The sequence below is a fragment of the Lathyrus oleraceus genome, chromosome 3 (genome assembly GCF_024323335.1).
Source record: "Lathyrus oleraceus cultivar Zhongwan6 chromosome 3, CAAS_Psat_ZW6_1.0, whole genome shotgun sequence".
In the NCBI taxonomy this organism is placed as follows: Eukaryota; Viridiplantae; Streptophyta; class Magnoliopsida; order Fabales; family Fabaceae; genus Lathyrus; species Lathyrus oleraceus.
This window is the reverse complement of record NC_066581.1, coordinates 284,412,465-284,439,357: the sequence shown is the minus strand read 5'-3', so window position 1 is coordinate 284,439,357 and position 26,893 is coordinate 284,412,465. Positions and strand designations below refer to the sequence as shown.

Below are 26,893 nucleotides of genomic sequence, written 5' to 3'. Positions count from 1 at the left end.
TCTCCCTCTTCCCTTCACCGTTTCATTCTTCTTCGTTTCCTCTTCAAGCTTCCACCAGACCCATTTTCCCTTCAAGTTCCTTCAACCCATTTCTCTCCTTCAAGCTTCAGATCCATTTTGAAATTGGAAATTTAAAGGTAAATACTTTTATTATTTCAACTTAAACCCATTTCTGTTTAATATATATGAATTTTATTTTAATTATTGTATTTTTTTTTTAAGAAATAGCTAAGAGTGAATTATTCATTCAAGAATTTGGAGCAAACAGATTCAAAGTCTTCATCCAGGTATATTCAAAATTGTGAAATTTAATTTTTTTTTAAATTATTTTCAGATTAGTTAAATGTATTGAGTTTGGACTGGATTATGTGTTGTGCTTATTATGTATTAAAACCGAATTTGTTTGGACTGGATTTTGTTTTTGTGCACATTATGTATTAAAATAGAATTTGTTTAGAAATTTAATGTATTATATATTTAGAATTTGTTTAGAATTTGTTTATAAAACATATACCCTAATGTATTATTAAAACAGAATTTGTTTAGAATTTGTTTAGAAATATAATATATAATAGTTTTAAAAAAACAGAATATTTAATGTATTATATATTTAATGTATTATACAAAAAAAACAGAATATTTTATGTATTAAATTTTTATAGTTTAGAAATAGATTTTATATAATATACTATTAATACCAATACTATCCTCTCTATTAATACCCTATTTATAAAATCATTTTTAATTATTTCTAGAGAAATTATAAATTTCAAAAGAAAATCATGTCAAGTTTGGAAATATTAAAACTTTGATATTACTTTGTTTAGAAACTATTTAATGCCTTTATATATGTGCACATTATATTTTTTAGAAATATAATATATAATTTTTTTAAACAAAATATTAAAACAGAATAATATTTATAAAAAAAAACGAAATATTTTGTTTATTAGAAAAAGTAATATGAATCATGTCTAAAAATAGAAGTTGTATTATTATTTAGATAATATGGTTAGTTTAAAAAATATAATAGATTAGTGTTTTGAGTAAAAATTGATAAGTGTGTATATATATTATTTAGATAACTAAATAAATAGAAGTTGTATTATTAATATTATGTTTAAAATAATGTATAAAAAAACAAAACATTAATTTCATATATATTTTTATATTAAAATATGTTTATAAAAAAAATTAGTATGAATAATATGTATGTCTAAAATGTTTTTTTTTTAAATAACACATATTAGGGTATATGTTTTATAAATATATGTTTAGTTTAAACAATAAAGTATATAATAGTTATATTATATATTTATTAATAGTATAATATATTTTTTTTAAATTGTACGTAATAATTAGTTGGATGTACGATAGAACGATTTTTAAATTGGACGATAGAGGAATATCACTTTTGAAATTAAAATAGTAACGATTTTGTAAATGTGCAGTATGGAATATTTTCATTACTATCGTAGTTGGATGTACGATAGAACGTATCCAGGAAGACGTGGACTTAAACCGAACTTTGAGGAAGGAGTTAAAGGGTTTATCACATGGGCTTTCGCTCAAGAATGTTGTCTAAGCGAAGGAGGAGTAAGATGTCCTTGTCTAAAATGTGAATGTAGACCTATAATTAGTGACCCGGAGGAAGTAGAACGTCATTTGAAGAGAAGGGGTTTCATTAAAAATTACTGGGTTTGGACATATAATGGAGAACAGTTGCCGAGTAATGTACAAAGGACTACGACTACACATGCTTCTAGCAGTCGATCACATATGGAACACCGGGAAGAATTTAGTTTGATCAGTGACATGGTTGGCGATGCTTTTGGGGTTAACGTGACCTATGATGAACCTCAAGACTTCGATCAGGAAGAGTTGCCGAATGAGGAAGCTCAAAAATTTTATCAATTGTTGCAAGAAATGAATACGCCGTTGTTTGAAGGGTCGTCAGACTCAAAATTATCGATGTGTGTGAGATTATTGGCCGCCAAGTCCAATTGGAATGTTCCTGACCAGTGTTTGGAATTCTTTGCAAAAATGATGTTGGACGCAACTCCTACGAAAGACAACCTTCCCACAAGTTTTTATGATGCAAAGAGGTTGGTGTCGAAATTGGGTTTAGAGGTAAGAAAGATTGACTGTTGCACTAATGGTTGCATGTTGTTTTACGATAATGAGTTTGGTACTAATGATGGATCGTTGGAGGAATGTAAGTTTTGTAAGAGTCCGAGATACAAAGTTCGCAGTAAAGCCATTAACCGTAAGCAAAAACATGTGGCAGTGAAGTCCATGTTTTATCTGCCGATCATACCAAGGTTAAAAAGAATGTTTGCTTCAATGCATAGTGCAAGTCAAATGACATGGCATCATACAAACCAAACAAGTTCGGGCACAATGCGACATCCATCTGATGGTGCGGCATGGAAGCACTTCGATATGATACATCCTGATTTTGCAGCAGAACCTAGAAATGTCAGACTTGGACTATGCTCTGATGGTTTTACTCCATATGTCCAAGCGTCTGGAAGTGGATATTCTTGTTGGCCAGTTATTGTTACCCCTTACAACCTCCCTCCTGAGATGTGCATGACAAAACCATACATGTTTTTGACTTGCCTCATTCCAGGTCCAAAGAGTCCAAAAGCTGGAATAGATGTGTATTTACAACCTTTAATTGATGATTTGAAGAGGTTATGGATTGGAGAATGGACTTATGATATATCTTGCAAACAAAACTTTACTATGCGAGCAGCCTTGATGTGGACTATAAACGACTTTCCCGCATATGGCATGTTGTCCGGTTGGGGGACACATGGAAAAATGGGATGCCCGCATTGCATGGAACACTCTCATGCGTTCACGTTGGAAAAAGGGGGGAAAAGTTCGTGGTTTGACTGTCACCGCAGATTCCTACCGAAAGATCATGTCTTTCGAAGAAATAAGAATGACTTCAAAAAAGGCATAAGAGTAACAGACTTGCCTCCCCCTCGTTTCTCACCCGGTGAAGTATGGAACCGAGTTAGTGAACTGCCAAAATTCACAGATTATGGTAAAGCTTGCAGAATTGAAGGATATGGGGATACACATAACTGGACAAAAAGAAGTATTTTTTGGGATCTCCCGTATTGGAAAGATAATTTGTTGCGACATAATCTTGATGTTATGATATTTCACTTAATTATTAATTATTCTATATTTTATTATTTATTAATTATTTTATCTTTTATTAATAATATAATTTAATAATAACAATATATTTTATCTTTTATTTTAATTTTGTTTTTAAGTTGTGAAGTGTAAATCACGTGGGTAATTTGCCACGTGATTTTCATGTGGCAACATACCATCCATTTTCAAATGTTGTGACGTGATATTCATGTGGCAAAGTTGTGTCATGAATATCACGTGGCAAAGTTTAAGCGCAGAAGCAAGTTAATTCACAATGTTGCGACGTGATTTGCCTTTGGCAAATTAGCGACGTGTTTATCACGTCACAAAAAGTTGCCACACGCGTTCCAGCGACGTGAATCAACACGTCGCTATTTTTGACTAGTGAAGTGATTTTCACCTTTGCCACGTGATAATCATGTGGCAGGGGGGAGTTTTTCTTGTAGTGCAAGTTACGTTGCTCTCATTAGAACTTATTAATAAAGCTATTAAAATATATTTTATCATCAAAATTTATTAAGAAAACATTAACAAGATATGTTGCTACCACCACCAATGATATTGTGTCATAAATAACTTGTTCATTCAGGAAAATAACTTATTAAGTAACCCATTCATTAGATAACTAAATAAGAAAACATTAACAAAAGTATATTAAGAAAATACAACAACTTCCATATATCACAACAACATCCATATATCACTTTTAAAACACCCATCCATTTAACACTTTTCAAAAATATTTTAATACCTTGAGTAACTCCTTGTATGCTATCAACTCCAACTTCATGCAAGTTTCCATCTCCAACTCCATGCAAACTTCCAACTTCATGCTCCATCTATCAATTACAAGACATAGTCACCTTATTTATCAACTCTTTGTCCATCAACATACATTCACAGAGAACTTAATGTACCAAGAAGTTACAAATTTACAAAATTGAAATCATTAGTGAATCATGATAAAAAAATTGATACCTCAAATAGGACCTCTAAACCTCACTATATGAAAAAACAAAAAAAAAGTCAGTCACATTCACAATGAATCATGGCTGAGCATATCAGCCATCAGACCTTCAAACTTAATACCTCAAATAGGATTAGAAAGTGCTAACCAAACAAAATATTCACACAAATAGAAAAGTTTCACACAAATAGATAAAGAAAGATTTCACCAGTCAGTTTATTTGCTTCAATCAATTTAAATATTTTTCTATTAAACATTTTTCATCAATCTGTTTATTTACCTCAAACATCTATAAAAAATATTTCAGAATGTTCAAGAGAAAAAGATTTCACCATTTTGGTTTTGTGGAGGTGACATAAAAATGGAAGTTTTAAGTTGTTAGATAGAGATAAAGAAAGAAAAGATAGAAGAAGAAGAAAGAGAGCAACAAAAAGGAAGTGAAACTTTCACGATCTTAAACAATGGTGGTGTGGTGGTTGTGCAACGACATCAAGAACTTGAACATGAACTCAAACAATGTTGAGTTATTGTGTTTTTATCTGAATTCCGAAACCCTAGAAACGTGAATTCCGAAACCCTAGAAACGTGAGTCCAATTTCCACCAGTCCAGCCCAGTAATAAAATAATAATGCAGAATAAAATTATTGGCCGGTCGGATTCGGTTTTCTAAGGGCCCAAACCAACCATTCGAACCGACCCGCATAAACCCATGTAAACCCATAAATCACTAACCCGGTAACCCAAAAAACCGCTTCACCTGAATCGGAAACATGCGGGTCTAATGGGTAGGGCGGTTTGGGCCGGTTTCAAATGTTTTTTCCAACCTTATTGAGAATAGAGTATTAATCTAGGACTATATCCAATCATGTTGGCCACACACACTATGGGGATCTTCCTTTATAAAGAACTGACTTTCTATTTATTCCTTCCATTGTTTAATTTACAAATCTTGTTTTGCTAAAATTGATGTTTAATCAAATTTGCATCAATTTCGAACTCCAAACACATGTAGGAGTATTTTTTTTCTTATTCTCTAATGTCCTTTCATTTCCTTTTATCTAGTCATAATTTTTATTAAAGAGTATGATTCGACTAAGAATGTGATTGAGCCTAAAATAAATTTTGAGATATGCGAGTTATGGACTCGATGATTAATGAGTTTAAAAGAGATTGATGGTCAAGTAGATTGTAGGTTTAATGAAATATAAATTTTTGGGGAGTTACAAGAGTTTATCTACTGTTAGTTCGGGTAACGATGCACCTTGTTCTAATGATGTTGATTTGGTGTCTTATTTTCCAAGATTGACGAAGTCTCTTATGGCGGCTACAACTTTAGGAAGCATTAACTTCTATGAGGAAGAGGTAAGTATAAGTTCTTTATATGATACTCCCTCCGTCTCAAAATAAATGTCTATTTAGCTTAAAAGATTTATCTTAAAATTCATGTCTATTTATCTTTTCAATGTAACATTAATTAATTTTTACCAACTTTATCTATAATAAATATTGTCCGTACTACTTTCAAGATATCAAATCATATTATGCATTTATGATAATGTATAATAACCAATAGTAATTAATGATAGTTTTGTAAAATTGTTACACTTATCCATTCAATCATTATTTTTCTTAATCTACGTGTAACAACCTTAACAAAAACTTTTATTTTAAGACGGAGATAGTACAACACTAGGGTCAAAGCATTCCGAAAAAATTCACATATATTAAACACCAGATATGAATATGACGTGGTGTTAGAATCCTGTGTAGAATGTAAGAAAGCTTGTATATTAAACACCCATTATACACATTTTTTTGTTCTATGAGATAGGAAATTAACACAAGGAGATTGGATTTTAGTAAGCGCCATCCGGTAGAGGATTGTTTACCCCATATTCCTCAAACTACAAGAACCGGAAGGACAAGTCAAGTGAAGCAAATAAAGATGAGGTTGATTTCCTAAAGAAATTATGAGTGCTAAGTGTGAGAGGGTTTGATGAATCATGAGAAAAATCCCCCTAAAGCTATTTGAGTTTTTGGGTATGTGTGCCCCTTTATTAGATTTCTTAAGTCGTGTTTAATAATTTGATTTTAACCTTTCATTTTTTTAAGAAAGAATGACTATGATAGAAGAGACAAAGTGTGGCCTCCTAATCCGAAAAAATGATCCGGCTGGCCCGTTTGACTAGGATTTCTAAGAGAAAAAAAGTGGTAGAGTGAAAGATTATTCATGTTGTTATATGCTGTGCAACTGCCTCCTGTAATTGAGACCTTACTTTTGGAAAATAAGCAAAAGGTGATGTTACTGCCTCCAGAAAGGTTCATATATATTTGGAGGTGACCACCTCCCTAGATTTAGAGAAACTAATTCTTCAGGAAGGTGGTGTTACTAACTCTTCCAAAGGCGCTACAAGAGACTACACCTTCCATTTTCTTTTATAAGCAAATATTTTTTAGATTAATTGAATAAATTATGTATTTGGACTTGGACTATATATAGACTAGATATATCAACTATTTAATAAATCTAAAAAAATAAATAAAAATTGCTTATAAAAGAGAACGGAGAGACTATAGTTTAAGAAAAGTTTTCTCATTTACTCTCAATAGTTTTTCTTGAAAAGCTCTTTTACTCATTCTAGTTTCATACTTACTATTTTATTGTTCATATGAAGGGTCATTTCCTCTCATCTTAAAAGAGAAAAACCCATCATCTATGTCTAGTTAAGAAAAATACCATTTAAAGACATCTAATACCAGGCAATGGAAAATTGATTGTCCTAGAATCTCACTTTTCCTAAATCATTTTTAATAACTTTAGGCTTTTTTTTTAGTTTTGGTCCGCTCATTTTAAAAATCAGGATTTTAGACCCTTTTCTAAGTGTTTTTTTTTAATTTTAATCACCTTTCTAAAGTGGAATAATTTTTAATGACGTGGCGCTGTTAGTGATGACTTATCAGTTTCAAGTTGACCAATTTATTTCCACGTCATTTTAAAGGAAAATTTCAATAATTAATTAGTTAAAATAATAAAAACAAAATTTGGAGGATAGTGGGACTCAAACTCTTGACTTCTTAGGCACTAGAGAATGAGTCTTATCACTTGTCTATCATGATATATTTGATAATTAATCACAACGTAGATATACATATGATTTCATTGCATATCATTCTTTCAACAACCTTTCTTCTTGCTCTTACCATGTTCCAACCATCTTTATCAATTTCCAGCAATGTGCTTAGCATAAAATTATCATCATCGATCAAACTTTCAATGTGATATGAATAAGAGCCATATGAACAAGATTTGTTGAAGTTCGAAACTCTTTCAGAATTCCACCTTTAAAAATTTCTATCAATTTACTTAGACTTCCAAACTCAATAGGGATTTTTCCAATGATATCATTTCCAGCTAACAAAAGATGTTGAAAGGGATGTCAACTCCTATATCAACTATCAAATTCGTATATAGGTATAAGTACTTGACTCCCACCCCTAAAGATTTCTGCATACAAGCTTTCTTTCCTTTTACACAGAATTCTAACTCTACATTCTCGTCATCTCTGATGTTTGATACATGTTGACCTATCCACAAAGCCTTGACCAAAGTGTCGTAATTATATTATGAACAAACACTTACCACTTTGTTACAGAAGTTAACGATTGCTGACATTATAGTCTCTAATAGAGACTTTTCCAAACTTGGGAAGAAGACACTAGTCAACATAACTAGCACTAGGTGTGTCACCACAAAAACTATCACTATATAAGATCTCGTAACTCCCAAAAAAATTCATCTTAACAAAACTCCAATCTACTTGACCATCAATTTGTTTTAAACTCATCAAACATCAAGTTCACAACCCCCATCTCTCAAAATCTGTTTTAGGCTCGATCACCTTTCCATTGGAATCACACCCTCTAATGAAAACCATGACTAGATAAAAGGAAATGAAAGAACATCAAAGAATAATAGAAAAATACATGTGTAGAAGTTGAGGTAGATAAGGATTTTTTTTACAAAACAAGATATGTAAATTCAAATGATATAGGAAGAAATGGAAATCCATGCCTTTATAAAGGAAGAGTGGCCGGTATGATTGGATATAGCATTAAAGACTATACTCTTAGGGATGGTAGAGATGCAAAAACCCTAAATTAATATGCTTATGCCCAAGATATCTTAATCATTGTGCTAGTTAATATGAGATTTTTAAAGGAGGGACACCATAAAGGATAAACTTGGCCAGTGGATCACCTAATAATCATTTTTCCTTACATGCCCCAAGTTTGGGAGATTGTGAAGCACCACATTTCCTACCCAATCACTTTTCCCTTATAGATATCATGTACGAAATACTTTGAACCACCATATTTTTATTTACCTTGAAAAATGGTAAACAACCGCTGATCTTCCAAATTTTTAAATTTGGTCACTCACAGGATCAATCAGATTGATCCTAGGACATGTGCTAAATTTCTCTTACACGTAACGTTAATAAATGATCGAACTAAACATCAAAACAAAGCATTAAATAAAAACTAAAGACAAAAGAGTGACTTAAACAAAAGAACAATCTTAAATCAGTATTTAGAACTATTAAAGAAGAAGTAAACGATGAGAATTGTAGAAGGGTTGAAAATAATCAAAAAGGTTGATAAGTGTTGGAATCTTTAAAACTGTAAGGTAAAAGTTCAAAGTAAGGAAAGGAACTAAGGATCTTTAACCTTGTAAATGACGAAGTAAGAAATAAAGTGTTTGAGAGTAAATAACAAGGAAATATGTTTCTGAAGAGAAAGTAAAGATAACTTTATAATGCTTTGAAATGATTAAACAATGGTGTAGACAACGTACATTCTGCGTTTTACAGTTCTTCTTCACACGAATACTTAGTAAATTTACAGGTTTTTTATACATAATTTGACACACTTTTCTAACTCTAAGACCTTATATTTATACTGGATCGAAATAACCATCCTGATGGTTCTTCAATCACATCGATACACGTGGCGTCCTGCATGCGTATGTTCGCTCACTCTGCTTCCACGTGTATCCTCGCGGTTTCTAACGAAGGTAGTCTTCCCTCCTTTATTTAAATTTCAAATCTTTGATCGAAACCGTTTTCTAACTACTTGATTAGTGCATTTTGATGCACATTCTTCTATAATTTTACTTATACATTTTTATAGTTTATTCTATTATTTTTACTATTTTAGTGTGTTTTTACATTTAAGTTTATTTTTGCTTTTATTTTATTTTCGTACTTTATTTTCAGCATAAACAATTATTTAACGCGTTCTGATATGCGTTGGAAAGCTAAGAAGAAAAGCTAAAAGTTTCATGTTGAAGTCAAAAACAGATTCAGAGTGAAGAATGGCTAAATAATTCGTTTAAGTTTCAGACTTAATTAAAATAGTTAGTTTGGACCGATTTTTGTAATTTTCGGGTCGGATCCTATAAGGGCCCGAATTTACCTTTTATTATATTAGGTCTTTCACTACTATAGAAATCCTAATTCTGAATTTTGATGATACAATATTGCTTAGAAGATTCCATGGAGAGCTAATTCCCAACGAGCTGATCTGTTGTATTTGAATTCCACTTTGAGGTTTTTATTAATTTCAGTTTAATTTCAATTTCTTTTCAATTCTTCCTATAAACTCGTTTGCTTAATTCGATTACTTTTGTTTGCTTAATTCGATTGTTTCTTATAGGATAGAGTTGATTAAATTTGATTGTTTGTATGATCCTTAACTATAATCACGTTAGCATAGCTTTTTTCATTATCATGTTTGATTAAATTGCGTTTGCTTAATTCGCGTCTGCTTAAATCCGCTTGCTTAATTCGGAAATTAGGAACATACATCATATAATACCAATTTGCGATTGTCAGTGGGTATTGTAATTGAATGGGATTGAATCCGCTAGGGAATTGAAATTATAAGAATCGATGATAAGTCGGAAATCGATACAATATATTAGTTTATTTATCAATTTTGCTTTTATCTTTAATCATCTTCGATTTAAGTTTTGAGTCTTAAAAACCCCCTTCTTTTTATTTGTTTGGTTATAACATTCAAGAGTCATTGTGATACGATATTCGACTTTCGCTTCCGTTTTACTACACTTTTAAACTCATTTTTGACCCGTGTGCAACAGCGGATCAAATTGGCGTCGTTGCCGGGGACTCTTGTAAATCTTAACCATTATTATAGTCTAATCATTATTATAGTTTTAGATATTGTGTTTTAGCATTTTTTTGTCCTAACTTTCATGCTTTCTGGTCTTTTTGGGTTTTAGGATAAAAAATCTATTTTGTTTTAAAGAAAATTGTCTCAAATGTTTCTTTGTCGATTAACTAGGAAAAAAATCAAGGATCAAAAGCCTCTATTTAGAAACTAAATAGTGGAAGCCGTCCTAAAAATCCAAAATTCCTTATTTTTCTATTTTTTTGATTTATTTTCTGTTTTGATAGTTTAAGAAAATTCCGAAAAAATTCTCAAAATTTTTAATTGACATTATTAGATTAATTTTTGTGTTTTTGTATTATTTTATTTTATTTTAATCGTTTTTTTTCGTATTTCAATTGTTTTTACTTAATAGGGACAGTGTCGATATTTTTCTATTTGTTGCAGCATTGCTGAATTAGTTGTGTTTTCTCATTGTTTTTGATTTTTTTTCTTTTCTATTGAGTTTAACATGACTGACCAAAGAATCCTGAGAGAACTTGTTGCCTCTGATGTTGATTATAATGCTTTGTGTATTGAATATCCTGTTGCTGCCAAATCCTTGATTGAGAACATGTCACTTAACTCCCAACAGTTCACAACAAGGGATAATTTTCAGGTTTCTTCTTCCAACAAGGCTCTAGAAGCCAGAATTGATGAACTTACCTCTTTAGTGAAACAATTGATGCTACCCATTCCACCACCACCACCACCACCATATAACCCTCCACAGGTAACTACCTCTTCACCTTTTGAACCTTCACTAGAGGAACTTGTCAAGCAAATGGTTGTAAACACTCTCCAATTTCAGCAGCGAACAGATTATAGTATTCAGACTTTACAAATACAAATTGGACAACTTGTCACTTCAATGAATACCATGCAACAAGCTCAAGGATCAAACCAACTACATGATTAAACAATAGTTAATCCAAAAGGCTATAATGTGAGTGCAATTTCCTTGAGATCCAAAAAAGTTACAGAACCAAAACATCCTATTATTGTTGAGGTTAGAAAAAAGTATGTATCATCAATCCCTTTCCCACAAAGAGTACTGGAAAATAAGAAGATTGACGAGGAAGAACATTTTGTTTTTCAAATAGAGTTGCTTTCTGAAGTTGTTGATGAAGCTTATTCTGATTTATTTTCAGCTGATTTTTCAAATTTATCTGGTTTTGATGATATTTACTCATGTGATGATTGTACTAACACTAACCTTTGTGCTGTTTGTGCTGAGATTGATGCTGCCTTACAGAGTGATATTGTAAATGAAGTTATTTATGTAGCTAAAGCTCTTGAAATTCCGGCTGCCCCAAACATACCATCCATTGAGCAGCCACATTCTTTAGAGCCTAAACCACTTCCTAAGGATTTATATTATTCATCAAAACTTCAACTTAAGCAGAAACATAAGAAGGGAATTAGATGGACCTTGACTGACACTCGTGATATTAGCCCATCCATATGTATGTATAAGATCTCACTTAAAGATGAAACAAAAGTAGTGAGGCAACCCCGTAATCCTTTAATTCTTGATGTTATGAAAAAGGAGATCACTTTCACACGCCCATTCAACACTTTTACTTATCAAAGATTCTTCTTTGATCTTGGAATACAAGGCGAATGCACTAATCAAAATTTCAAGGTCAATGGACACTATCTAAAGCTACTACATGAGAACCCGACTTTGGAAGAAGAGATGTAGAAGAACTCTCTTGGGAAAGGCTGCTTATGCAATCACTTATCCGCATTGACTCCTCGGGTGTGTCTTTCCTTTCTCCCACTCTTATTTTATATTTATGGTATTTCATTGAGGACAATGTATGTTTTAAGTGTGGGGGAGGGAACCATTTATTTGTTTTGTTTTCAGTTTTTCTCTGTTTTGGTTTTTGTTTGCTTTCTTAAAAAAAAATTTTGCATGCTTTTTCCTTTGACTTTTGAGTTACAATTATGAGTATTTTTCTTAGTTCTCTTGACTAAAGTCTTGTGGTGTGATGTGAAAAATTTGCTGTGCATTTTTAGTATGATAGGTATAGCTAAACTCTAAATTGTACATCATTTGTGGTAGATCAATTAACCTTGTGAGATTTTGAGCCTTATATGGATAACATACAAAAATCCATCTCTTTCTTTCTTGTGTGATTCACTCATGTTTGCTAGTCTCTAGAACTTGAATTGACTCTTGTTGATGCTGTTGTTTACTTGTGCACACTGATATGGTAAAGACAATTTTATTTTTGTTTTTTAGCCAGTTATCCAAAAAGCCATCCCTGAAATAATTTCATCTCTTGTTTGAAACCCCCTTGAGCCTGTTATCCTTTTTTTTTGTTTAAAACTCATTACAAGTCGAGAAGTGAAAAATAATGTTATCACCCTATTCAAGGGGTTGAAAGAGTCTTGTTTGGAGTTGTGTGGAGTTGAATAATTATGTTTGTAATATTTCAGAAGTTGGCAGAAAAAGAAAAATAGAAAAAGAAAATAGAAAAGAAAAAAATGAATGAAAAAAATAGAAGGATGTCAATACATGTCAATACATACTCCTCATAAAAAAGAATAAAAAGAAAAGGAGAAGAGAAAACAATTGCTATAGAGTTGTTCAAGTGAATGAAATATTTTGTAAATTCAACTCCCGCAGTTTCTTTCAAGTCTCTTTTATCTCTTTGAATTTTAGCCTAATCCCTTAGGATTTATCTCACCCTTACCTTGGCCACGTTACAACCAAATAAAAGTCCTTTTGATCTTTATGGGCATGTATTTAAATTATGGATGTTAGAGTCTTTTCAAGCTTATGGTAGTACTAACTTTCATGTTGTGCTTTGAGTGTAAACAGTTAATCTAAACACTTGAGAGTTGAGTGAATTTTATCCTGTGAGGATCTTATTGCTGTTGATGTACTCTTTGATAATCTGTTTTCCTATCTGTTTTGAATGTCACAAAAAATTGCTTACTAACACCATATTCTTGAAGCTTAAACTTAGAATTATGCTTGTACCTTATATCTTGAAAACTTTTGGAAGTGCATGCTCTGTTTTCTTTCCTTTTGTTTTGAAATTGTAATTTTGCTTGGAGTTCAAAAGTTCAAGTATGGGGGAATTTGATCAGTGCATTTTGATGCACATTCTTCTATAATTTTACTTATACATTTCTATAGTTTATTCTATTATTTTTACTATTTTAGTGTGTTTTTATATTTAAGTTTATTTTTGCTTTTATTTTATTTTCGTACTTTATTTTCAGTATAAACAATTATTTGATACGTTATCACTATGCAAATCATAACTTGAGCTATAGAATTCAGATTAATGCGTTCTTATATGCGTTGGAAACCTAAAAAGAAAACCTAAAAGTTTCATGTTGAAGTCAAAAGCAGATTCGGAGTGAAGAATGGCCAAATAATTCGTTTAAGTTTCAGACTTAATTAAAATAGTTAGTTTGGGCCGATTTTTGTAACTTTCAGGTCGGATCCTATAAGGGCCCGAATTTACCTTTTATTATATTAGGTCTTTCACTAATATAGAAATCCTAATTCTGAATTTTGACGATACAATATTGCTTAGAAGATTTCATGGAGAGCTAATTCCCAAAGAGCTGATCTGTTGTATTCGAATTCCACTTTGAGGTTTTTATTAATTTCAGTTTAATTTCAATTTCTTTTCAATTCTTCCTATAAACTCGTTTGCTTAATTTGATTACTTTCGTTTGCTTAATTCAATTATTTCTTATAGGATAGAGTTGATTCAATTTGATTGTTTGTATGATCCTTAACTATAATCACGTTAGCGTAGCTTTTTCGTTATCGTGTTTAATTAAGTCGTGTGTGCTTAATTTGCGTCAGCTTAAATCCGTTTGCTTAATTCATAAATTAGGAACATACATCATATAATACCAATTTGCGCTTGTCAGTGGGTATTGTAATTGGATGGGATTGAATCCGCTAGGAAATTGAAATTATAAGAATCGATGATAAGTCAGAAATCGATACAATAGATTAACTTATTTATCAATTTTGCTTTTACCTTTAATCATCTTCGATTTAAGTTTTGAGTCTTAAAAACCCCCTTCTTTTTATTTGTTTGGTTATAACATTCAAGAGTGCTTGTGATATGATATTCGAGTGTCGCTTCCGTTTTTTACTACACTTTTAAACTCATTTTTGACCCGTGTGTGACAGCGGATCATTGCTCCTTAAGGAACTGCTCCGAAATTTCAGCTATAAGCTTGATCTTTATTCAATCAGCTAAGCCAATCTACCTTCAGTTGGTCGAATCACCTATTAGTCGAAACCAGCTGTACAAGCTTTCTAATTTTGGTAATTTGAAGAGGGCGTCGAAATTTTGAGCTAACAGATTGCCCCCCAAAAATTTCATTTTCGACACACGAGAGAGAAAGACATTTTTTTAGACCTTACTTCGATGCCTCAATGGATGATACTACCGCGTGTCTCAATATTGGTAAAACTTTTTTAGTTTCTCCACTTGTCTGGTGACGTCAGCATCATCATTGTTTTTTCCTACCCACGTCTTTTCAGCCCACAACGAAATCTTTTTCACTCATCACGTTTCCTAGCTTCTAGGAAATCATGGCTATAACATTAATTGTCACTTCCACTACACTGCCCAAGGGAGACATGTGTCCCATTAACTTGTCTACCATTTAATGTTTATTTGAAACGTCTCCCTGTAGGCCTATAAAACCCAATTACTTACCCATTTCAGAACTTTCTCACATTCTCTGAATTTTCAAGCGTTCAAACCTTACTTTCTTCCAATCCCTTCTAACTGAAACCCATATTTCGCTTTTCCAAACCTTAACGATGGATGCTTCAAACAAAGCTCTCAAGGGAACAAGAGTTTCTTTTAAAACTACTACCAATAGGTCCAAAGCTCCGAAGAAAATTTTTGAACTTCCGCCATTTGCTACTTTATCCGCCCCCTTGCAGTTGGTAATCGTCAGTACCTACCAGAACCTCAGAAAGAGGAACAACGCCAGATTTATGCTTCTCAGGTACTCATTCCTGTTTCTGTCTCTAATAAAACTTATGCCTTATCTGGACCTCTAGCAGATTTAGACACTGAAACCAGCAAGCTTAGAGAGTTTTTTTCCGTCTTACCATAAATGCAAACCCATAGGACAGGCTAAAAATCCTAGTAGTTCTTCTTCCAAAAACACCCCGGCTGAAAACACTATAGATTTGAGGTTTATGAACAATGGTTTTAGAGCCTTTCGTGCCACCCCAACTTTCAAAGATCCCACTGATTACTCCAATTTGTTAAACAAAATAGAGAAACAAAAATCTCAGGCTTGGAAAGATATAGGGATATACGACCTTATTATGCTGTCAAAATTGAACCTGGATTATAGTAACCCTATGTTAGTTTCTTCGCTGTACTTTAGGGACAACACACATTATACCTTCCACCTTCCTTGTGGAATGGTCACACCCACTCTTTTCGACATGGTCGCTATCATAGGGATGAAACCCACTGGCCACACCTATGATCCTGATGTTGACTCCATAGATACCATTGCCTTTTCGACTACAAGAGCAACATATTCAACACATATAGCCCACTATCATGATAAAGACACTGAAACTGTCTCTGATGTGGAGCATATAGCTTTTCTGGCTCTGTGGTTGTCACACTCCGTATTTTTCTCGAAATCATTACAAGTGGCCAAGAAATATCTTACCCTAGCTAACCAACTGCATGCAGGGCATGATATCTGCTTAAGTGAGATGATTTTGGCTAGCCTGTACGTATCCTTGAGCGACGAAGTGGCTCAGCTAAAGAATATGAGGGACAAAGGGAATCTTCTATTGTCTGGCCCCTTTTGGTTATTACAACTTTGGCTCAATGCCACGTTCGAGGCTGATCTACCAAACATGGGTCTCGTCGATGAAGATGCTGAAGGAATCCGTAATAGGAGGGTCGAAGGACCAAGGTTAGCTCAACTAACCCCTAGGGACGAAGGATAGGCTCTTCAATCAACCTTCATGAGTTACATCATGATGTCCGCTAAACGTCATAATTTTACTTCGAGTATGGCTCTTTTCGCTCTCAGGAAAGTTGGCCCTATGTGGTTTACCAGGACTTTTCTTTCTTCATATAAAAAACAAGAGACATAATCCTTGTTGATTTGGGAAGCCTTCTTGACACCTGAGATCCTTACCCTTCGATTTAACCCTTCGAAAGTCCAAGTCACACTGATAACTTACCAGCCCAACCTTGTTGCTCGACAATTTGGGTTGGTCCAGGTTCTCCCGAAGTGCTTATATGACAAGAAGAGTAGCCTTCTCCTTCATAATGTTGTTCATACTGAAACCATGGCTTTCAAACAAATAGCCAAGTATACTGGCAGGATCTAGTTGACTCCATTTCATTTCGAGCCTAGCTTCCTTTGTAGTCGAGAATTTGGGAAGTGGTGGACTAAGTATTACATTGAGGAATTCTGCGACGTTACTTCCTTTATTCAATTGTTTGACAAAGTTTTTCTCCTTGTGCAGGAAAAGACCAAGAAAGGTACTTATACTCTTATAAAAAAATTCAAGCTTTTCAAAACTACTTTGAAACTGCCTATCGACCTGATGATCTTAGTTGAACCATCCGCGAAGCAGCTGTTACGCTCAAAGAGAAGTTTTCAAAGAAAATAGAAACTTTAAAGATTCCCTCATACGTCCCTTGTGAGAAACGCTATGAAACGGCTATTGAATTATTTCCCCCAAAGTTTCCTCCACTGCCAAATGCTGACTTCAGAGTGGCTCTTGCACCCCATTCCCAGATTGGTTCATTTGTGGAGATTCCATTAAAATCCTTCGACAACAATCTCAGAAAAAGGCTCAGCGGGTGGTTGCGACTAAACACACTTTAGGCAGTTTCATAGGGCACCTTCATATAAGGATCGAAGATGTCTGAATCGAATCAGACATATGTGAAAGTGTGATACAGGGGCTTTCCTCGAAGTGGATTCCCTTTGACTTGCTTTTAACTAACGCTGGCCGTTTCTTCTTGTTTTTGTCTAGCTATCAAGATCTTCCCCAAAAAACACACCAACAAAATACCCATTGACTCGAAGGTTGAAGGAAGTAGCAAACCTGCAAAGGTACCTCTCTTTCTTTGTTCCTTTATCCTTGTTATACATTGATGATATAACATTTAATGCTTAGTTCAGGTTGCTCGAAAACCTCTGGCGAGTCCCCTACAAATCCAAAAACCCACCGCTACCCCCATCGTCGTGTGTCATACCCCAAAATTTGCCCGTAATTTTTATGATACTTTCAACAGGTTCAAATGGGGTGTATTCGTCTTTTATAACATTAATCTTAAAGAAACAAAGGTCCAGCGCACAGATGACCAAATCCAGAAGATGACTTCCTGAACTTTCACGCTCGCTAGGCGAGCAAACCCTTCGCTGGGCGAAGCCCACGCTCCATTCCCTGCTCCAGCGAGTATCAATGAATTCACTACTGGAATGGTCGCCACCCGCTCGCTAGTTTCTCGCCTAGCGAGTAGGTACTAGCTGTGCTTTTATCCAAGTCTGGGAGCATTCGCTGGAACACTCGCTGATCGTTCGCCTAGCGAATCCTTCGCTAGCTCACTCGCCTAGTGAAGCTTGCGGATATACAAAAATTCTGGGCCTGAATTGCCTTCAGTCTGAGCCCACCAAGACACAAAAAATCATCTATAAATTCCAAGACTTCATTTGAAAAAAGGGGACGGAGGAAGAGAAAACCCTGGAGAGCAGAAAAACAACAGGGAAAACCCTAGAAGCTAATTCAGAGAACTCATCGGCACAAAGGTTACCTCCGCCAACCCTATCAGGCACAAACCCTAAGATTGCTCTGCAAACCCAACGGTGTAACTCAACTTCGTTCGATCCCTCCAATCAAGTTTGCCCTATTCCCACTACTCTATGCTCCCAATTTGAAATATCTAAATGTGTGAGGCATTATGGTTGAATTTGGAAAGGCGAATATCGTTAGGTTTTGCATGTGGGTTTAGATGTGCATAAATGTGTAAAACAATACTTTGAATGTTCGATCATGTAATTTCGGTAATGGATGCCATAGGGTTTGGGGTTTCCGAAATCGCACCAGTATCAAAGAAGAACCCAGAACCCGCAGCCGTTCGCTAGCACCTCGCTAAGCGAACCTATAGCGAGGGTTCGCCAGGCCCTCGCTATGCGAGGCAGTAGCGAACATGACAGTAGTTGATTTTTTTCTGTTTGCATTCTGATCTGTTTTGTATTTGTTTGACATGTTTTCTATTGCGTTTACACGCTGTTTGTATGACACTATTATTGCTATGTTTGTTCGGTGCAACTCTTGATTGCACCCCATCCCGTTATTCTAACATGTTTGCTGAGTTTTTGTAAGGGCTCCCATGATTCTTGAAGAGATAGCTCGGCATTCCACTTTATTTGTGGGATATCATTGTGGAGGTTTATCCTAATTACTTGGCTGATTACATTACCTTTGAATACGTGATCTTGTCCCTCTCTTTGTTGCCTTACGATATTACGGTCATGTCCCGCGAATGTGGGGATATCCTTAGCAAAGACCCTTTCGATTAAATCATCATCATCCCTAAACAGATAAGTCATAGTCCCTTCGATCAAAAGGTCAATGTCCCTACGAGATAAACCTTGTCCCTCGAATGTTGCCTTCGAATATATGACTTTGTCCGTCGATGACCCTTCGTTGTAGCCTACGATTAAATGATGATCTTCGAATGCTAAGGTATCCTTACCAATGTTGCCTTCAATGACCAATCGACGACCCCGCAATGTCCCTTTACATCCAAAGGATAAGACTACTTACTTCTCAATAGTAAGAACAGTTTTGCCCTCCTAAGGATAGGAAATACCTATAAAGACCTTGGTTAGGTATAACTCTTAAATGCTTGCTCACAGCTTAAAATACTTTTCACACCTCACACTTTTCAAAACATCTTTTAGAAAATCACCACTTGGTATACGTTCGCACCAGAATCATCGCCGAGTTATATTTTTCTAAACATCTTTCAAAATCAAACGAGATAAACACTTTGTATACATTCGTACAAGAATCATTACAAAGTTAAACTCTCCTTTCAAAATATTTTCTAAACACACCACATTTCTCAAACACTTTCTCAAACAAGGAAAACATAAGTGAGTTAAGCAATTAAGAGCCCATGGATAACCATGGATACAAAGGGTGCTAACACCTTCCCTCTGTATAATGTACCTCCCGAACTCAAAATCTAATCAAGGTCTTTCCTGTTCTTTTCCGCCTTTCCTTATTGGATAAAAGAAAAGTCGGTGTTGACTCTTGCTATCCGCAACATTGCTTTTCAAAGCAAAAACACAAAGTCAGTTCACCGTATTACATCGTGGATTCTGACAAAGATGACCTGTCGCCTGTTCTGGATCTCACTTCGAGGAAGAGGAAGCTACAACCGAAACTCATCGACCCCTCGAATCAACCGAACACAAAACTCTCAAGAAAAAGGCCCGCTCCGCTTGTTATCCAAGAACCTACTCCTGAATGAATGGCAAGAGTAGCAACGACTCAAAGTGAGAGCGACAATTCTAGCCCCGGGGTCGAAGGTTATAAGTTACCACCCACTTCTCTACACTTTATTTCACTTGTTTGCTTCTTTTAGTCATTTACATCTTTTGCTTGTACTGATTTCAGGGTGACGCGAACACTATTATTCTTCCCAAGAAAGCTGCCTCCTCCAAGCCTGCCTCTGTGCCAGATGTTTTGAACAGCGTCGGTGAACCTACCTATCGACCATCCTATGAAAAGGGGTCCATGAGCGAGATTAATCAACCTCCAACCGGTACCCTCGACGCTTCGCCACCAAAAACCACTACTCAACATTCTCATACCAGTGACTCTAGTCATGAGACTGACTCAAGCGAGGAAAATGAAGCCCAAGGTAATCCAATCCCTATGGCCGAGGATGAACTAGCTAATGATGAAGAAACCCCCGGGGCTGGTCTACACACATCGACAGAAATGAATGAGCCTCAGGGCGAGGGATGAGGCGTCGAAGACATGGTGGTAGAGGAAGCGGCTGAAGGAAATCTGGCGACTAACCCTGATAACATCGAGAGCCAAACAGAAAGAAGAGCCAATGTGGGTGAAGAACATGCTCGAACTCAAACCCCTGCAATGGCCGACAATCCTACGGTTGGCGTTTCGTCAAGTAGCATTGATGCCTTTTTTTGCAGAAAAGTTGGCTATCTTAAAGCAAAGTCAGCCACTGGAGTATTTAAAGGCGATGCTAAATTGCAGGGAGAGTTCTTATGATCAGAGTCATAACACTTCAATGTCAGAAGATCAGCCTTCGAGCACCCTTGTGGGTGAAATGCTTTCTAAAATCAAGGACAAAGTCTTTAAGGGTGACTTGTTTCTATTGCTGCTGGCTGATCCTTCTACCCCTTTAACTCTAAAAGCTCTTCTTAGCCATGTTAACTTGCTAGAAGCCTCCCCTGAAGTGGCGAACGTTATTCTGGAGATAGGGACCATGATCGACCAAGCTGTCATTGATCACAAGTTGCTACCTCACCTTATGGGAGAGATAGAGAAAAAATCTGGTTCTGAGGCTGCAGCTTGGGATGCTGCTACCGAATATACCAATAAGGCCATGGAGTCGGAACAAACAAAGCAAAAGAATAAAGAGAAAGTCGATGCTCATGATCGTAACATTGCTTCCTGGAGACAGTAAATATCAGAACTGCATGCCAAAATCTCTGATGTTAAAAAGGATAAGCAACAATTGTTGGAATTTAATGATGCTTCGATGGCTCAAGATCTATCACTTAGCATGGAGTTTGTCGAAAAAGCTCGACAACTTGAATCTGACGTCAAACTCCTTCGCTCAAAAAGATCTTTGTGCGAAAAACGGTTGGAGCTCCTCAAAGCCAAGTATCTTCTGATTAAAGCCAATCTTCCCTTTTAATGTTATTCTTATTTGTCTGATGATGTAAAAAAATTCTCCTTGTAATGAATATTGGTCTTTTGGCCTTATGACTTTATTGTTACCATTTTGGCATTTTGACCATTTTGGCTTTTACTTTATTTACGCGGTTACTCGTCTCTTATTTTTACTTCTTGGATTGTCAGTTTGTATTTTTTCAAATACTTCCCGTTTATTCTTAGAATCCTCCTATCTTTGTTGAGCTCTTCGATCTCATAGGCACCATTAGAAAAGATCTTTAGAATTTGGAAAAGGGCCTTCCCACTTTGGGGACCACTTCCCCAAGGCTCTATCTTTTCGATCCATTGGAAGGATCACTTTCCAGACCAAAGCTCCAGACGTAAAACTTTTAACTTTCACTTTTTTATTATAAGAGTTTTTTATCCTTTTCTTTTGTTGCCTTAGCAATTCTAAGGCACTTAACCTTTCCTCGTCCAAATCGACCAACTCATCCAACATCATGCTCCAATATGATTCTGTGGGGAGTTCATGTTGCCTCTGAATCCTTAGGGATTGTAGGTGGATTTCTACTAGCAAAACAACATTATGGCCAAAAGTTAGGCGAAAGGGGGTCGACTTAGTAGCCTCTTTAGGGGACGTGCGACATGCCCATAAAGTTTGGTCCAGAGTTTTGTGCCAATTCTTAGGTATTTTCTCTACATGTTTTTTAATCAAACCAATGATCACCTTATTGGAAACTTCGACTTGTCCATTAGCCTGAGCATAATAGGGTGTCGACGTTAACAATTTGAAACCCATTTCCGTGGCGAACTCCTGCATCTTCCGACCAGTAAATACTGATCCTTGATCCGTTGTGATTGTTTCTGGAATTCCAAACCTATAAATAATATACTTTTGAATGAATTCGATCACATCCTCTTGGCTCACATTTGGAAAAGGTATGGCTTCAATCCATTTTGTGAAATAATCAACTCCTACCAATATGTATCTTGGACTTTTTGATGAGGGAGGTTGAATTTCTCCGATCAGGTCCAAAGCCCAACCTCTAAATGGCCATGGTTTGATGATAGAATGTAATTCACTTGCAGGGACATGTTGTATGCCTGCATGCACCTGGCACTCTTGACATCCTTTCACGAATTTAACGCAGTCTTTCAAAATAGTAGGCCAATACACTCCTTGTTGAAATAAAAGCCATTTCATCTTATGACCGACTTGGTGTGCCCCACATGTTCCACTATGTACAGTTGAAAGGGTAAAGTATGCCTCTGACTCACTAAGGCATTTAAGCAAAATTCCTTCTGGAGATTTCTTAAACAACTCTGAACCCAAAAGAACATAACTTAATGCTCGATACCTGGTTTTTTGATCAGTAGAGGTTGTGGGATTCTGTAGGTATACTACTATTGGCTTTCTCGAGTCTTCATCTGCCAAACTGTCTATCGCCAATATTTCAAAGTTTCCCTCATCAGCACATCCTAATCTTGTCTGTTCTAAATCCAGGGGAATTAATCTGGTTGCCACTACCTTTCCTCTGACTTCTATGACTTTGTGCAACTTTTCTCTCGAAATTTTATACCTAGATGCGATTTGGGCCAGGTCATTAGCTATCATGTTCTCTATTCGTGGTATATGTCGAATATAAACCATTTCGAACTTTTTTAACAATCGACTGGCGATTATAAAATAGATGATCAGGTTCTCCTTAACACACCTATATTCTCTCGTGATCTATTTTATGACTAACTCTGAGTCTCCCATTATCTCGACCCGAGTTGCCCCCAATTCCAATAACATTTCAAGTCCTGCTATGAGGGCTTCGTATTCAGCTTTGTTATTTGAACAAATACCTTCTACTTTATATTGGAATGTCGTTGGAATTTTATTTGGAGAAATAATTACGACTCCGACACCTGTGCCATTTTTATGGCTAGATCCGTCGAAGTATAGCTTCCACGACCCAAATTCAATATAGTTCAAAGCGGCGGCGTCAATGGAGTGATCGACTATAAAGTCTGCTACTACTTGGCCTTTCATAACTTTTAATGGTATATGTGTTAAGGAAAATCAGTCAATGCCAATGCCCATTTCCCAATTCGACTATGTAAAATTGGTTTAGATAACATATGTTAATAATATCATAATGAGATGAAACATACACGTCAACATGTTTGATATAATGCTTTAATTTTGTACAAGAGAAATATAAGCATAAACACAACTTTTCGATCATGCTATACCTAGTTTCTGCATTGTTTAAAACCCTGCTGAGGTGATAAATATCTCTTTTGACACCATTATCATCCTCTTACGCTAACATGCTCCTTAAGATTTTATCAGATGCAGATATGTATAATCTCATACTTTTATTTCTACAAGGTGGCGCCAAAATTGGTGGGTGGCTCAAGTACGCTTTGATCTTATCGAACGCCACTTGCTGAGCTTGCCCCCGTTCGAACACTTCCTTGTTGAGTCGAAGCAAAGGCGAAAATGCTTGCGTCTTCCCACTAAGGTTTGAGATAAATCTCCTTAGGAAATTGATCTTGCCTAGCAGTGACTGTAAATCTTTCTTTGTTGATGGCGCTTTCGATCCCTTTTTTATGGACCATAAAACCTAGAAAATCCCCAGCGTGCACACAAAAAGCACATTTTAGAGGGTTCATTTTTAAACCATATTTTCTCATTCGTTCAAAAGATATTCGAAGGTGTTCTATATGACTCTTCCTCGAAATAGACTTAACAACAATATCGTCTATATAGATTTGCATGAAAGTTTCTATGAAATCATGGAAGATCGAATTCATCGCCCTTTGGTAAGTTGCCCCTGCATTTTTCAAACCAAAAGGCATCACTACCCATTCGTAGGTACCTAAGGCTCTAGGGCAACGCAATTCCGTTTTTGGGATATCTTCTTCAGCAATGAATATCTGATTGTACCCAGAATACCCATCAAGCATGCTTAAATATTCATAACCTGCGGCAGAATCGACCAACATTTCTGCCATTGACATCGAATACTCATCTTTTGGGGTTGCAGTATTCAAATCTCTAAAATCTATGCAAACCCTTAACATACCATTCTTTTTTACAACTGGCACGATGTTAGCTAACCATTCAACATACCTGGCAGTACGAATGAAGTTACACCGGAGAAGTCTTTCAACTTCCTCCTTGATTTTCGACAATATTGCTGGGGCAAATCGTCTTGGATTTTGCTTCACCGGCTTCTTCCCAGGTTTGATCGGCAATTTTAATTCGACCAGCTCCCTGCTTAAACCAGGAATTTCGTCATAGTCCCATGCGAAACAGTCTTTGAACTCTCTCAGCAACTGGACCACTTCGATCTTAAGTTGAGGATGGATGTTGGCGCTGATGTAAGTTGGCCTCTTTATTACCCCCTCTCCCAAGTCTACTTCTTCGAGTGGATCTTGAGCCAACATCTTAACATTGGTTACTAGCAGGTCCTTCTCAAAACCCAAAGGCTCGTCATCGTAGATCGCGTCAAGCCTCTGGTCTCGCTCTTCGTCTTGACCTTCGTCAGGTGGCCTTGGTGTAAAGACAAAGAGTCAGACAACATACGATCGCAAGTTTCGATGATGACAAAAGACCATCATGCACGTCTACAAACAAATGCAACACATTACCCATCATATCCTTTTCTACGCTTATCTAAACCTATTATAATGTTTAAGAACATATGTGGACAAAGTGTGATCATGACAAAATGCATGAAAATCACAAAACACAGATTTATGCAGATTTGAAGACCTTGAGTCGACCATAAGGGTCGGCGCATAACTCACGGGTTAGCGCATAAAACCCTTGAGTCGACCAGAGGTCGGCGCATGGCATAATGATGCTATCCATGGGTCAGCGCATGAAACCTTGGGTCGACCATAGGGGTCGGCGCATTTCCCACGGCTCAGCGCACGCCGACCTATGGTCGACCGCTCGTGCATAAACTCAGTTTTCTGAGTACTTTCCACTGTTTGAAAAGCTGTTATTTTTGGTTGGTTTGCCAGTTACTATATATAGAAGTCAAAACACTTTTATTAACCAACATTTGTCAATTTAAGTTCAAGTGTTCAAGGAAACAAGAAAGAGTGAAAAAGGTGTCCAAGACTCATCATCTTCATCTTCAACGTTTCACAACACATCAACTACACACAATCATTTTTGATGTGGTTCGTGATCGATTAAAGGTGATAAGGTTCGAAGCTGTGATCGAAGGATCCGGTTCGGGTTGAAGCTTGTGGCAGGTTCTTTCTTGAATAAAACCGTTAGGGTTTTGTCCTCCAATACCGGTTTGTGTTTGGGGGGTTTTTGGACGAATTACTTCATCAATATTCAGCTGAGCGAAGGTGATTGAGAAGAGGAAGTCTTCATCAGTCTAGTAGCGGATTCTGTGATATTGAAGTGAAGGATTCGGGTTCGATTCGTTGTGTTTGAGATCAGTCGGGCCGAGGGTTTGAAGAAAGGAAGATTCTTTAACAAAGGGGCTGGAATCGGAGGTCTAGCAACAACGTCGAAGGTCTTGATTCATCTTGAATCAAGGAACAAGGATAGGAAGCATCATTCAACACATTGGAAGTTCTGTTGTTTACTTGCTTTGCAATCCTTGTATAAACGGTTAAATTTCACAGGTGATATCTAATTAAATCATCTCAATTCTAAGTTTAGAATTGAAGGCAGACGTACCCCGAAGCGAGGACGGCGGGGGAACTGCCTCATCAAATCTCTGTCTTCTTTAATTTTCTGCATAAGTGTTTTTCAGCTTAAAAATTAAGTGATTTTAGTTTAAGCAATTTTACCAAACGGTGATATAAGTTGAGTAAGAGATTAAGACTATTGTTTGAATCCAAAGTACAACAATATATTGTACTAGATAAATTTGAATTACTTACTCAACTCAAATATCTCTTGAAGTGTTTATGCACACCAAGTGTTTGTTAATTTGCATAAGCCAAAGTTGTCTTAAGTTTGCATCCAGTTTAATTTGGTATTTTGGATCATTGGAACTAGGCTTGCTAGTTAGTGAAATATATCATTGAGTGTGCAAATAGTGTAGTGATTTGTATTTCACTTTATCTCTAATCCATTAGCTTAACGCATATCCGGTTTTCCAATAACGGTTCGTTTTAGACTAAAATTTTCCTCGGCCGCTTTCGCACTTAAAACAAATTTTCAAAACCAATTTTCTTTTAAATTGGCAGCGCCGACTCAAGTTTTTAATTGGGATCTATTCAACCCCCCTTCTAGATCCGTGCCATAGTCTAACAAGTGGTATCAGGAGCTCCGGTTCACTCCGTGCTTCAAAATACAACTTTGATAGAAAATGGCTAACGAACCTAAAGGGGCTTATAATAGAGCTCCCGTTTTCAATGGTGAAAATTATAGTTATTGGAAAGACTGTATGCGGGTGCACATAAATTCCATAGATAGAAAAATATGGAATGTTATTCTCAATGGTCCAATTCAAATAACCATGACCAATGAGAACAACGAAGTGGTGCCTAAGCCCGAAGCACAATGGACCGATGATGATGAAAAGAAACACAATTATGATTGGAAAGCCAAAAATATCCTAATCTCCTCA

The 26,893-nt window shown here is 35.9% G+C and overlaps 1 protein-coding gene across 1 annotated transcript; it reads left to right on the top strand.

Moving 5' to 3' along the window:
- The first annotated feature begins 213 nt into the window (after positions 1-213).
- Positions 214-20,399, top strand: LOC127130881 (uncharacterized). Its single transcript, XM_051059838.1, has 6 exons — positions 214-287; positions 1,452-3,109; positions 15,309-15,373; positions 15,504-16,312; positions 16,875-16,890; positions 20,046-20,399. The coding sequence occupies exons 2-6, from the start codon at positions 1,453-1,455 to the stop codon at positions 20,397-20,399; spliced, it is 2,901 nt and encodes a 966-aa protein (XP_050915795.1). The 5' UTR covers positions 214-287; position 1,452.
- Positions 20,400-26,893: the final 6,494 nt, after the last annotated feature.

Coding starts and splice junctions, on each gene's coding strand:
- LOC127130881 (XM_051059838.1), top strand. CDS start 1,453: ATGGAATATTTTCATTACTATCGTAGTTGGATGTACGATAGAACGTAT. Junction 3,110..15,308: donor ACATAACTGGACAAAAAGAA/GTATTTTTTGGG, acceptor GCCCCCTTGCAG/TTGGTAATCGTCAGTACCTA. Junction 15,374..15,503: donor GCCAGATTTATGCTTCTCAG/GTACTCATTCCT, acceptor CCCATAGGACAG/GCTAAAAATCCTAGTAGTTC.